Source organism: Acanthopagrus latus, chromosome 4, assembly GCF_904848185.1.
Source record: "Acanthopagrus latus isolate v.2019 chromosome 4, fAcaLat1.1, whole genome shotgun sequence".
Classification (NCBI taxonomy): domain Eukaryota; kingdom Metazoa; phylum Chordata; class Actinopteri; order Spariformes; family Sparidae; genus Acanthopagrus; species Acanthopagrus latus.
The window spans coordinates 35,803,973-35,817,372 of record NC_051042.1 but is presented as its reverse complement, the minus strand read 5'-3'; the positions used below and the strand labels follow the sequence as shown (position 1 = coordinate 35,817,372).

The 13,400-nt window shown below is 42.6% G+C and overlaps 1 protein-coding gene across 10 annotated transcripts in view; it reads right to left on the bottom strand.

Annotated features, from left to right (window-relative positions):
• The window catches only part of vps13c (vacuolar protein sorting 13 homolog C), a 68,758-nt gene that overhangs the window by 18,776 nt on the left and 36,582 nt on the right, over positions 1-13,400 (bottom strand). For all 10 annotated transcript variants that reach the window (XM_037094386.1, XM_037094385.1, XM_037094389.1 and 7 more), the window contains 23 exons: positions 12,614-12,780; positions 11,642-11,889; positions 10,662-10,888; positions 10,356-10,448; positions 9,983-10,216; positions 9,766-9,897; positions 9,386-9,475; positions 8,728-8,883; positions 8,263-8,527; positions 7,462-7,622; positions 7,244-7,365; positions 6,744-7,041; positions 4,131-4,520; positions 3,748-3,852; positions 3,040-3,195; positions 2,526-2,651; positions 2,240-2,373; positions 1,843-1,969; positions 1,185-1,420; positions 828-972; positions 600-740; positions 443-524; positions 38-107 (listed from right to left, as the gene is read on the bottom strand). In XM_037094386.1, the coding sequence (XP_036950281.1) occupies positions 38-107; positions 443-524; positions 600-740; positions 828-972; positions 1,185-1,420; positions 1,843-1,969; positions 2,240-2,373; positions 2,526-2,651; positions 3,040-3,195; positions 3,748-3,852; positions 4,131-4,520; positions 6,744-7,041; positions 7,244-7,365; positions 7,462-7,622; positions 8,263-8,527; positions 8,728-8,883; positions 9,386-9,475; positions 9,766-9,897; positions 9,983-10,216; positions 10,356-10,448; positions 10,662-10,888; positions 11,642-11,889; positions 12,614-12,780 (3,905 nt within the window). The remainder of the gene's footprint in view (positions 1-37; positions 108-442; positions 525-599; positions 741-827; positions 973-1,184; positions 1,421-1,842; positions 1,970-2,239; positions 2,374-2,525; positions 2,652-3,039; positions 3,196-3,747; positions 3,853-4,130; positions 4,521-6,743; positions 7,042-7,243; positions 7,366-7,461; positions 7,623-8,262; positions 8,528-8,727; positions 8,884-9,385; positions 9,476-9,765; positions 9,898-9,982; positions 10,217-10,355; positions 10,449-10,661; positions 10,889-11,641; positions 11,890-12,613; positions 12,781-13,400) is intronic.

The following is a 13,400-nucleotide window of genomic DNA, read 5'->3' as shown; positions in this document are numbered from 1 at the left end:
TAACTCACTTTAAACTGGTTAACTGGACGTAACTCACTTGAACTGCATGACGCTGCTGTGCTGGTTGAACCTGGTGATGATGGACACATCGATGAAAGGCTTCGGCTCTGTGGAGGCAGAGCTTAGACTTAAAGATCAAACTAAAACACAGTAACTTAAAAAAAGCAAATTTTCACAGTAAAAAATCATCTTTAGAAATCCACATCAAAAAAAAAAAATTCTGCCCAAGAGCAGCAGAACCTGATGTCGCTGCTCTGACCATCAGTTTCATTGTTCACAGTTCTGGACAAAATCACTTATCACTTTTATGATTTAATGTTAAACAAAGCTAGATGAAGGAAGCAGCTCCTGGAGTCAAGACATTCAGGTTAGTTTGGTTTGTGCCTCGACAGGTGAATAGGTGAGATCAGACATGTAGAAGCAGGTAATAATGATGACACACCTGAGTCCAGAGCGATGGATTTGGGAGGAGGAACAGGATGGAAGACAATAGGGAAGATGGCACCTGGCAGCTGGTTATCCACCTGCACACAAAACAAAACACGTCAGTCATTCAGGCTAGTGTTTGAGGGTTTGTATGTGTTCAGGTGTGTGTTTACCTGCAGCCAGTGCAGCTGGGCCCTCAGGCTGCGCTGGTGCAGCGACTGTTTGAACTCTACTTGGATCCCAGACAGGAAGTTCCTCCTCACCGGGCAGGAATATGGCTGACGCATCATCATGGTGGCTCCGCTGAGGTTCACCTGAAGATCATTGACATCACAAACTCTCACCAGCTCTTATTGTGTTTACGTTTGTGTTTGGTGTGTGAGTGTGTTTTGGCCTCTGACCTCTAGGTTGGTCTCCAGTTTGACCCAGCCCCCCTCAGTCTTCCCACTCAGCTGACTCTGGTAAGTTTTCTCCAGCAGGTTGATGTTTTTCTGACTGAACGGCTTCCAACGATTCTTTGGCTTCATCTCCCAGACCACACCTGAGCTGTAACACACACACACACACACACACCTGAGCTGTAACACACACACACCTGAGCTGTAACACACACACACACCTTAACTGTAACACACACACACACACCTGAGCTGTAAAACACACCCACACACACACACACCCACACACACCCCGCCCCCGAACTATGACACACATACACACACACACACACACACACACACACTGTGGTGATGTGTTACCTGGTGATGCCGATGTAAGCGATCTCCTGCCGGCCGGTGTTGTTGATCAGAGACAGTCCGAGGTTCTGTAGAGATACCTTCACTTCCTGTTGGAACTGTTCCAGCTCCTCAGCCTGCCGAGCCTTCGTCACCACAGCAACATCCTCTGTGAACAGCAGCACCCGCTGACGTCCATCCAGGAAGGAGACCCAGTGGACCTGAGACAGGCTGTCATAGGAGAACTGACCCATCTGGTCCTGAATCACACAGAGACACACTGACCGTCAGCGGTGGACTGAGGGGTGATGTCATGTTTTAATCTTTGTCAGCTCCAGGTAATGACCTTGTTTCATCTGGTTATGAATGACTTGATGCCAACATGTTTTCAGAAAGCGTCTTGTCTCCACATCTCGCTCACACTGCTTCTAGGTATTCTATTTTTTCAATTTATTAAAAGCATTTGTCCAGTTACTGTTCTGATCCAGATTATGAAAATAAAAATTATAGATCACAAACCAACAGACAAACTAAGTTCATGCTGAGGCTGTGATTTTACATCACATTTCTTTGCCATATTTTAGGAGTGATTGTATCTTTTGGAACAGTTTTTTTTTTATGTTTTTCAATATCGAAGTTCTTTGTCGCTATTAACTGAAAAATGCAACAACATGGGTCCCACCTTCAGCAGGTCCAGCTCTCCAGTATGCTCCATGCAGCTCCAGCTGAGTGTTCGGATGCTTGACGGGTCATCCCACGCAAACAGCCGAGCCTCACCGGGGTTCAGCTGATGAACTGCTGCTGAGCCGCTGAGTGAGAAACAGAGAGAGGGAGATGGTTCTCATTACAGCATTTCATTGATTTCATTGTGCATTGACTCAACATCATGATATGCAGACGTATGCTGACAAAGCTTAGATAAAAACCCAGAGCAGAGTATCCCAGCACAAATATGGACCAGAGCCCCCTCCTGGAGCCAGGCATCACAGGGGAGCGCCCACAAAAAATCAAAAAACTGTGAAAAGGATGTGAAGTGTGTGTGTGTGTGTGTGTGTGTGTGTGTGTGTGTGTGTGTGTACCTCTGCTTGTAGCTGATGGTGACCCAGGGTGTGTGGTTGAGCAGCAGAGCCGGAGCTGCTCCTTCATAATAATCTGTGAAGCCGATGACGGTGGAGAGATCAGAGATGTTGACGTCCACAATGATCCCACCGCACTGAAAACACACACACACACACACACACACACACACACACACACACACACGCACACACACACACACACACACACACACACGTAAGAGGTCCTCAAATGTACCAAACTCAGAGAGGAGAGTCAGCTGATGTGATTGGTCGAGTAGACACTGACCATGTCGAGGCTCAGAAGTGTGCCATTGTCCTGGCGGTTAAAGAAGAAGAACTTGGAAGTGGATTCAGATCCAACCACACGGACACACAACTTCCCTGAAGGGTTCTCGGGCCACAGAGGGAGACACTGCAGAACCACAGCAACACATCAACAACCACACAACATTAATGTTGGTACTCTGAGCTGCTGTTCTGTCAGACTGCAGATATAAACCTGAATGTTTCCAGAGAGCAGGAAACACTGGACATCAAGACCCGCTAGGCAACTGTGCTCTAGTGTCATCACTCACCAGTACCCATGAGCCTCAGCGGCTGTTACTATGGAGATGCCTCCATTGCGACTATTGAGTCAGCACCACAGCTACATAACTGATTCAAAGCTGAGAATTTATTCAACAAAATCTTTGGTCTGAAGCTCTCTGATTGGACAGTTCTCACAACAGTGCTCTCTAGGAAATGAAGTGTGTAGTGTAGTACCCCACAGACAGACAGGCTGAGTCCGGAGTCATATTCACCTCTGTGGAGGCGATGTAGTGCCACCTGGTGGAAGTCTGGCTGGTGAGTTCTCCCACCTCCAGCTCATATGACGACTTGTTCACCAGATTGTAGAAAGGACTCATTGTGACGATCCTGGTCAAGTTAAAACTGCTCATCTGGATACTAACACCCACCTAGACAAACAAAGAAGAGCTATGAAGCCAGAGGGCTGCAAATAACAATTGTGTTATCAATAAATGAATAAATAATTCATTTGGTCTAACCCGAAGTTCAAAAGAAAAAAACATAAATGAAATCTTCCTGACACACAAATTAACTTCGACATCGTAAACTTCCAGTTATGTCGGACCAACAGTCCGAAGTTCAGCAACAAAGAAGACAAATACTCACAATTTCAAAGACAAAAAAAGATTTGTGCAATTTCTGTTGGAAATTAAGAAAACGTGAACCTTCTATCAAAATCGTTTGCCTTTGTTTTCCCTCAGTCTATCATCTATGAATTGACTGCTTCAGCTTCACCTTCCTCTTGACTTCTACTCAGATATGATCTAATCTGATCGAGTGCTTGTTCAGGAGCTTTTTACATGACCACACAGTCTTCATCGTCTGCTCAGTTTTCATGGAAACTGTATGTCTCACATGTCACAGCGGGCTTGGAGATTATTTATTTTGGTTTTAAATAGTTAAATGACCAAAATCTTTTATCTGAACAGGTTTTTAGTTACCAGGAAGTCCATGCTGTTGGCGGGACAGCGAACACAGCCATAACTTCCCACCGTGTCCAGAGAGAAGGCATCAGACCAGGAGCTGGTGGAGACACACAACTGGAGCTGCAACAAACAGCAACACACAAGTTTTTATGCAGCAGCTCAATCAAATCAAATCAATCAGTACAAACCCAAATGTTTTGTAAGACCAACATAAACATTTTACGATGAAGGTAAAGACACACAAATTTGGATGCAAAACCAAAAGTCTGGTGGGACCTGAAAGATTCTGGGGAAAGGATGTCTTTGTCTGGACAGTTGCACTGGATGAGAGGTCGTGTGATCATTGGACGTTTTATTGACAGACGAACATATCTGAACCTATCCAGTTGTTTTCTCACCTTGCTTTTGCTGAACAGATTCTTCTTCCTAAAGGAAAACAGGATGATGTCTCGGCAGTCAGCCGGGTGTTTGACGTTTACATCCTCAGCTCGGTACTGCAGCACTCGAGAAGTCTTGTTGATGATCCAGTACGGGCTGAAGAGGGAGAGCAACAGGCGGCTTGCTGTTCTTGTCATATGAATGCTCACATCCAAGGTCATGCTGGTGTCTGAGTCGCAGGTGAGACACACGGCGAAGAACTCTGGTGTTTCCTGTTCGATACGAATGTGTCCGTGCCAGTCGCGACCCTGATACCTCATCAGCACCAACGACATGATCTCACCTGAGACACGAGCATTCAGGAGGTCCGATGTGCTGCCTTCCTGAAGCTCGTAAGAGTCTGCTGAGCTCTGAGGAAACAAGATCACATCAGACCTCGTCAGACCACATCAGACCTCATCAGACCACATCAGGAGCAGATGACATACATCTTATGACTGCCTGGCTCATTTGTATAACTACACTGTAATGAATAGCTGTGTATTTATGGTGGATTTACAAAGGTACCCTACTATATTTTATAATAATTGTAAAATACTGTTAAATATTCATCCCTGCCATGTAAATCAACAGTTAAATCAGTCATTCAACAATTACAGTAGATAACTGTAACTTAACAGCATAAAACAGTATTTGTAATGAATTGCTGTAAATTTACGGTGGATTACAACAGTATCTCATTCTATTTTAAAGTAACTGTAAAATACTGTTAAATATTCATGCTTCCATGTAAATTAACAGTTAATGCTCGGTTAACAATAAGAAACTGCAATTTCACAGCATAAAACAATATTTTCTGTCTTGTGCTAACATCTCTTCTCATGTCCAGTTATAATCCATCAGCATCTTACTGATGATTGCAGGCTTATGTTTCTATTTTGATGATAGCACTTCTTTACTGATCAAACTCTTCAAACTAATAATTTTTTAGTGACAATATATAACCTCACTGGCTATTCCTGAACTTTACTTTGGAGAGCAAAGCTCTGTCATATTATTCCAGCCAGAAAAGTCCATGTGGAGTTCAACAGAGCAGGTAAAGTAAGGTTATGTTTATCTCCCGAAATTGTGTCCAGTGTTGTTTTGTCTGCATGTTTATTGAACTGTTGACATTTCAGATGATTCATTAGGTCTGTTTCATTAGTTCAGGTTGCTGAAGAGGGCTAAGTGCAGCTAGCTCTGTATCTAGCTTGACCTTAATTAGCCGTAGGTGTTACTTGATCTTCATAAAGTTTTTTTATTGTAAAATGTATGTGTCATTATCTTATTATCTATTAATTTAACTTCATTGACTATTGCACACTAGTTTTCCAGAGGTAAGCCTTCCTAAACTATAACTAACCACCCTCTCTCCTTTCTGTCTCTTGCTTTTCTCTTTGCACTTTTCATCCTGTTAACCATTTTCTCTCTTCCTTGAACAGTTTATTGCTCTGGCCCATTTCTCTCCCCTCAGTTTTATGTTTCTTTCTCTCCCTCCATTAGTATTTGCCAGAGATGTTGTGTTGCTAATTTTATTTATTTATTTACAGGCACTCGTCATTGGTGACTGAGGAGACCAGCCAAACGCTGCTGTCATGTACTCACTGTTCGCTCTGTCTTTCTCCCCCTTTTTCTTTCTCCATGTCCATTGTTATTGTTCACATGCAAAAGACTAGTTTTCAAGCTAGACTGTTACACTACTCCAGATGGTATTTTAATTCAGCATCTGATGTTATGCTCATGAGTTCAGTAAAGCGTGTCACTAATTATTGTATTGGAGACAGTTTCTTCCAAATATGGGAATGCAATAGTTTTTAATTTTTGCAATACAAATCTTCTCAATGTTACTAATTTTAAAAAGTATGCTGTACAAATGAGCACTTTGTAATAAACTATAGCAAAGTTATGGAATGTTTATTCTCTTGTGTTCTATACCAGGGTTCTCAAATGTATTACTAAAGAAGTTATTAGTATTAGAAGTTATTAAGTTAAATAAGTTATCAGTTGAATAAGTTGATCTGCTCTAAGCACTAGAAGGCAAGACATTAGCCTAGGTAGCCTAGGGCTGGGTATTTGAGAAGCCCTGCATACTTTGTTTTTACATTGGTGAGGATTCATACAAATGCAAAATTAACAGATTTTATAAAACACTACTGTATACTGTAAAATTACCATAACCAACAGTTATCCTACCCTCATGTACTGTAATAAAAAAAATGGTATTGTACTGTTAGATAAATTACTCTAGATGCGCTGTAAAATAACCACAGCACTCATCGTCATTCTACAGTCATATACTATAATCCAAAAATGGTAATATACTGTTAAAATAAATAACAGTAGTTGCATTGTAAAATAACAGTAAAATACTGGCGTCCCTGTACCAGTATTTTATTGTTTTTTTACAGTGAAATTCTTTACAGTGTAATGAAGAGAAATTAATTTTCTGGATCATCTGGATTCAAATTACCTTAAATCTTCATGATCTAATTTTGATTCACGTAAATTAAAAAAATAGATGAACTTGTTTTTATGTATTGACCTTTTATTGTAATTTGTTTTTGTCTGTATTTGTTCTGGTTTCTGCGGTGTACCTCCATCATGTAGCGGACGGTGTAGGGTAGTAGGTTGCGTAGCGTGGCCACGGGGTGGAGGTGGATGACGTAGGCGGGGTCCCAGTCTTCCTCTCCGTGGCTGGCAATGTGTCGTAGGTCATCAGGGACGGCCAGCGTGCTGACCATAAGCGGCAGCAGGCTGCTGTCGACCGCTGGACACTGAAGCACTGAACGCACCTCAGAGCTGCGGTGCACCTGCTCCTTCCACGCCACGCAGGTGGATGATGGGCCGTACTGACCATCCAGACATCCCGCTGGACGCACAAATAACTGACATCTGGAGGTAGAGGGGGTAAAATTGCACTGTCAACAGCTTTTGTACACCTGGAGCAGAACATTCTACAGAAACTCTAGTTGCAAAGTTGACAGAGGAATAAATGTGAAACAAACATGAGACACTGGTGAAACATGGTGCTGCATGCTAGCTGACCATCATCGTGAGTTCCCTTGCGCCTCTGAGCAGGGCAGTGTTATTCTACCTGTATGTTTCTAAGGCAATGTGAAACTCTCTCTCTGGTTCAGCCTGTCCTACGCTCTGCAGGCTCCTGGATGTTGGACAGTACTTCATGATGGTGAACGGCACAGAGAAGTGATTCTTTATCTAGAAACACAAACAATGAGAAAGAAGCCGTCTTGCTGTCGGTTCACGCTGTCACAGGAATGTATGCTGAGGTTTGTGAGTGTTTGTTAGTCAGACCTGCAGTGGCGAACGGACAGTGATGACCTTATTGCCGTCTGCAGCATCGATCTGCAGCAGCACAGAAACCGCCTCCTGCAGCATTGGACCACGGATGTTGTAGAGGCGGCGACCTGGTTTGTCCACAGCAATGTTGGAGATCTCACTGTATCCAGAAGGAACTGCGGGTTCAGAGACACATCAGCCACCTTTAGTCTTAATTCACATGTCATCATTTACAGGTCTACAGGTTCCTCTGTTGGACAGTTTCCAGATATATGACTCCGGACTCAGCCTGTGTGTGTGTGTGTGTGTGTGTGTGTGTGTGTGTGTGTGTGTGTGTGTGTGTATGTGTATGTGTATGTGTAAACACACACACACACACATATACACATATATATATATATATATATATATATATATATATATATATATATATATATATATATATATATATATATATATATATATATATATATATATATATATATATATACATACATATATATATATATATATATATATATATATATACATACATATATACATATATACATATATATATACATATATATATATATATATGTGTGTGTGTGTGTGTGTGTGTGTGTGTGTGTGTGTGTGTGTGTTTTTTCACACTTAACACTCAGTGTTAATGGATGGTACTGATCTATTATTTGCCAGTGGTGTATGCCAAGTGTTATCATGAACTATGCTTCCGAAGAACATATTCTGCTGAGCAAGAAAACAGGTCAGATCTGTTGCTTGTCTGTTCCTTCTACACAACAGGTTGAGACGGTAGTGACAGTGCGGCGTTCTGACCGATGGTGAGGTTGAACAGGCAGCTCTCTTGACGTTGAAGTGCCGACAGTTTTCCTCGTGACGACGGTTTGAACATGGAGTGTTCCAGGTCCATGCTCTGATCCACAGACAGCTCGTGTAGTTTGCCTTGAGATGCTGGACCCACTTGTCTCAGGTTGGCACTGTGCTGCACGATGAGAGGGATCCCGAGAGTGTTTCTGATGGTGAAGGGGGCCTTCTCCTTCAGAGAGTAGTCAAAGGTGGAGGCTGTGCCTTCAGAAAATGCCTGATTGAAACAATGAAAATGTAATATTGTTGGTCGATTGCACTTTTTTTTTCTGCCATCCAGTCAGTAGATGACTAACACAGCGGATCATGAAAAGGATTGATTTTTCTGTTCAGTTGGCGTTGGTAATTTCTGCTGCACAGAAAATCGCATTTTCACTTTCTGATAAAGTCTGTAGAAGATGTAATGATGTGTTGTACCTTAGCAAGGTTGTGCAGGATGTTCAGGCTGCACTTAGAGATGGTGATGTTCATGGTGTCTTTGGAGCAGATGTTGATGGCTGTGCGAGGTTCTGGAAGAATGACAAAGTCATCCCCGTGGACGGGACTCTTGTCCTGGACCGGGCTGTTCTTCATCTGAAGGAATGAGGACAAAAAATAAAAGATTTTTCATCAAATTTTTCTCCTCTTAATCATCCTCCTGGATCCGATCTTATAGTTTACAAATAAACAGTCTATTTTTTTTAGAGATGTTCAGATTCTGGAACGCGTATTTGCCACGACTCCGATACCAGTGCTTAGAAAAGAAAAAAAAACAAAAACATGTGCATCAATTTTTATCCCAGTTAAAATTTACAGATGATTTTTCGGGATCCTTCAACATGGAATATTTCTATCACCCAAGGAATCCACAAAGGACAAATGTAAGTTTGTCCACATGTGCTTGGTGGTATTGGATACTGGTGAAAATACAGGTGAAAACAACCCATTTAAATGTCATCATAATTCATAACATAATTTGTGATCTGTTTTGTTGGTTTCTTTTATACACGTGACATCTGTGTGTCCCGAAGGGTTGTCAATCCTCTGGTGTTTTCTCATGACGATTCAAATCTGAATCAGTGGCTGACAGATTTACCTCAAGCTCCAGGTTCCACCTGCGTCTGCCGCTGTCAACTTGTTCAATCAGAGGCTCCCACACTGCATGGATCTCATTAAAGTAGTTCACCTACACACACACAAAAATCACAGTCAACATTCTAAACCATTCATGATCAACATGTTTATTTGTTTAAGTCAAGACAGCAGTTCAAATTAAGTTTGAGGTTTTCACTGACTGATGATATCCACAAGTCAAAGTTCACATTGATGACACAGTGACAGAAGCATCTCCAGCCAAACAACACAGGTCAAATGCTTAGTTATGCTTTCTAAGATTGGTTGGACATACATTTATTCAGGGGTGAAAGACAGGTTTCATGATCAGGACATAAGGACAGGTTCATGATCAGTTCTCACCTCCAGCGTCATGTCGGCTCTCAGCTGCAGCAGAGAGGACCAGTTTGTGGCTGACCCATTGAAGGAGGACTCAGCCAGCAGCAGAGGGACAGTCCGATGACCCAAACCAGACTCCAGAGTCAACTGGACCACCTGTGGGTCAACAACTCCTTGTCAGCAGCAAAAAGACTTGACCACCTTTCAGAATAAAATATTAAGAGGAGTTGAAATGTGGTACCTTGACCTCTGCAGCAAAGCTCTCACCCTGGTTGCAACCATCTGGCTCTCTGAAGCTCTCGGTGGCCTCAGTGGCCTGGTCAACCCCCAGGAACCAGAAGTTACAGCTGTAGATGTTCATGACCGACCAGAGGTCATTGACCTTCGACTTGGACTCCTGCATCTGCTCGTCACGCTGCTTTGTCGTCATGGCGGCTGTTATAGTCATCACAGTATTGAGGATGAACGGAGAGATCTGTGGGACCAACTCATGATGAGCTCACCGTCTGTTTAGCAGCTGGACCCTCATCCATCATTTCTGTCAATTGCTGTTGGATTCTTGAGTTCAATAGACCCATACATACATTTTTGCAAAATGTGACACATGAATGTACCTTTACAATGACCTCCTCCACCATCATTGAGCCTTTTAGTGGCTGGCTGGGCAGGGTTTTTGTTTCCAAGGCAACCGAGCAGGGTCGCAACACCTGTTGGATGGAGTAAGACTGATGAGTAAACAGTTTCAGCTGCAGGTGAGATGTTAATTTCACAGTCTGCAGGTCAGGAGGAGAATGTTCAACATGAACCCTTCATGTAAAACATCGATTAAATCACCAAATGTGTCCCCATATGTTTACTTGCTGCTGTGTCCCCACATGTGACCTGTTGCTGTGTCCCCACTTGTGGTCATGTGATCTTACAGTGGTTACGGCCTTGGCCTCCTTGTCTCGAATGAAGGGGCAGGCAAGGACCTTGAGCTCTCTCAGGTTGGCTCTCATGTTCTGTGACCCGTCGTCATCAATTTGCAGGGTGAAGTCACACTGAAATGAGGCCACGAGGGCAGGGGCATCAGCCTTCATCAGACTTGCCACAAACACCACCTCCGGGTCCACGACAACAGCTCGAATACGAGTCCTAACCGTTGGGGCTGCAGAGAGAAGATGAGACGTATCTAAAATATCAGAACAGGCTAGATCCTACTGTAGTTTCTATTTCTGTTTATCTATTTTGTATGAATCTTAATTCTTAATTTGTGTTATGATAAATAATTAAGAAAAACACGGCTCTTCAGATTCAGAACTAAGTGCTGTTTCATAGTCAACTGGACCTGTTTTAGTTGGAGATTTTTCACCCCTCATCCAAGGAGTGTCCTTACATAATATGGGAGTGTCTGTACAGTGCGTGGGAGTGTCTGTTCAGTCTATTCTCTCTGTAACTATCGTCTTTCAGCTGAATTATCCACAAACATGCACATGACATCTGCTTCACCTGCTGATCTGTGTGCCAGCTGAAGCAGACATCATAAGTAATTGGACAGTTCCAAATCTACATTTCATACGGACTAAACTTACTTACATTTTAAATCTATTTTACCTCAGTGGTTTTCCAACCTCATTTCAAGTGTATAATCAACTTTCTTAGATAAATTTAAAGCATTAGTATTTGTAAGATAAAGTAAAGATTAGAACAAATTCTCAAAAAACTGAACCTGACTCTGTGCAGGAGATTCTGTTAATCATCTCACAGCTCAGATGTGACTGTCTTGACCTTGTATTACTCTAGCATTACTTATTCACTGTTGTTATTTATTTATTTTTTTTACTGAGCTTTGTTTTTAATGTTGGTCTTTGTTAAATATAGGCAGACTGGATGCCCCTTTGTGTTGGTTTCTGGGTCTCACCAGTCTTGGCACTGGCTCGCGGCTCGGCGGTCTGTCTCAGCGGTAGTCTGTCACTCGGTGCAGAGGTCGGATATGAACTCTGTGGCAGAGCCTGCAAGAAGAAATCTGTGACTGCCATCAGAAACTCCACGCTGGCACACACATTGAGTTTCTGCAGAACAGCAACCACCTCCCGCTCTCCAGCACTCTGTCGATATGTCACATCAATCATGGCCTCAGAGCTCTGCTCATCTCTCCGGCCGACCATCCTGAGGAAACACAACAGTTAGCACAGGTTTCACTGAGACTGTGACCATAATCAATATAATTAAACATTGAAAGATAACAGGTATACAACTGTTACTAAAAACCACCTGATATTAACCCACATATATCCAAAAGAGAATTCATATATGAAAGTAATTCTACATATCTTGTTGAAGAGATTTATTCTCAAACACAAAAGTTTTACATATTTGCAGTTAAGTGAGGTTTTCTGCAGTAAAACTATTGAGGATTATTTTGTGAAAAGATGTTTCGTTCTGACCAACACACATTAAAATGTGAAGCTACTGAACCACAAGGTGTCAGCAGAGGTCTGGAGTCAGTCAACCTGCAACCAAACTAACACTCCGAAGAAGAATTGAACAGAGGAGTCGTCGTCCCTTCTGGACATTTCTTCTTCTCCTCCGGAATAAACTGAGATTCATTACATTGAGATTTAGGGCATTTAACAGCCACTTTTGTCCAAAGCGACTTACAGTATTTCATACACACGTACATTCATACACTGACGTGCTGACCAGCACATCAGGAGCAGTTTGGGATTCAGTATCTTGCCCAAGGACACTTCAACATTCAGGCCAGGGTAACTGAACCAGCGACCTTCCGATAACAAGCAGCTACCCCTATCCCTGAGCCACAGCCGTCCCGGATTCATGGTTCATGAGACACATTTTCAGATATGCTGAGAGAAAGCAGATGTCATGTTACCGTGAGGTCACCCTCTCCATGCCCATCCTCAGGTCGTCCAGAGTGCAGGCGGTAAGGATCGTGGCCACCTCCATGCTACCGTTGCTCAGGATCCTCCCTGACGTCTTCAGGAGGTGGAGGGTGAATTCGCCCAGTCTGAGGCTTTCTTGGTGTTGCAGGTCTGATGGCTGCACACACCAAGAACAATCAGACACAAGGTCCAACAACCAAAGGGCTGAAACTGGACCAGCTGATCCTTACCCAGATGATCCTGAACCAGCTAATCCTGTTTGAAGTGATTTAGGCCGTCTTTGTCAACAACTAGAGTGACAGACCGAACAGGAACTTTAAGATTTTCCTTTTCAAAATTAATACAAACATGTAATCGTATTCATCCTGAGGAATAAAAAACTGTGATCGATGATAAAGTCTTATGTTCACACTTCATCACTTCAATAAACTTAGACCTGGAACCCTCTGTTTTGTTTTTGGTCACCTTACAGGATCTGCTCATGATGATTATTACATTTTCCTACATTCAACACATAAAAATATATTTCTATATCTAGCCGCTTGCTTAACGAATAGAGACCAAAAAACATAAGCCATGTTTCCACCCAAAGTACCCAGGAGTTATTTTTCAAACTAAACGGTTCCTTCAACCCATGTCCTAGTTTCCATCGCCGTCTGAAGACTGCAAAGATTTGACAAATTAGTCTGCAGACGCATGAAAAAGTGAGCGGGGATGTTGATCACAACGATACAAGAATGATTTTTACACCTATCTGATTTATGCTTTTTTTTTTTC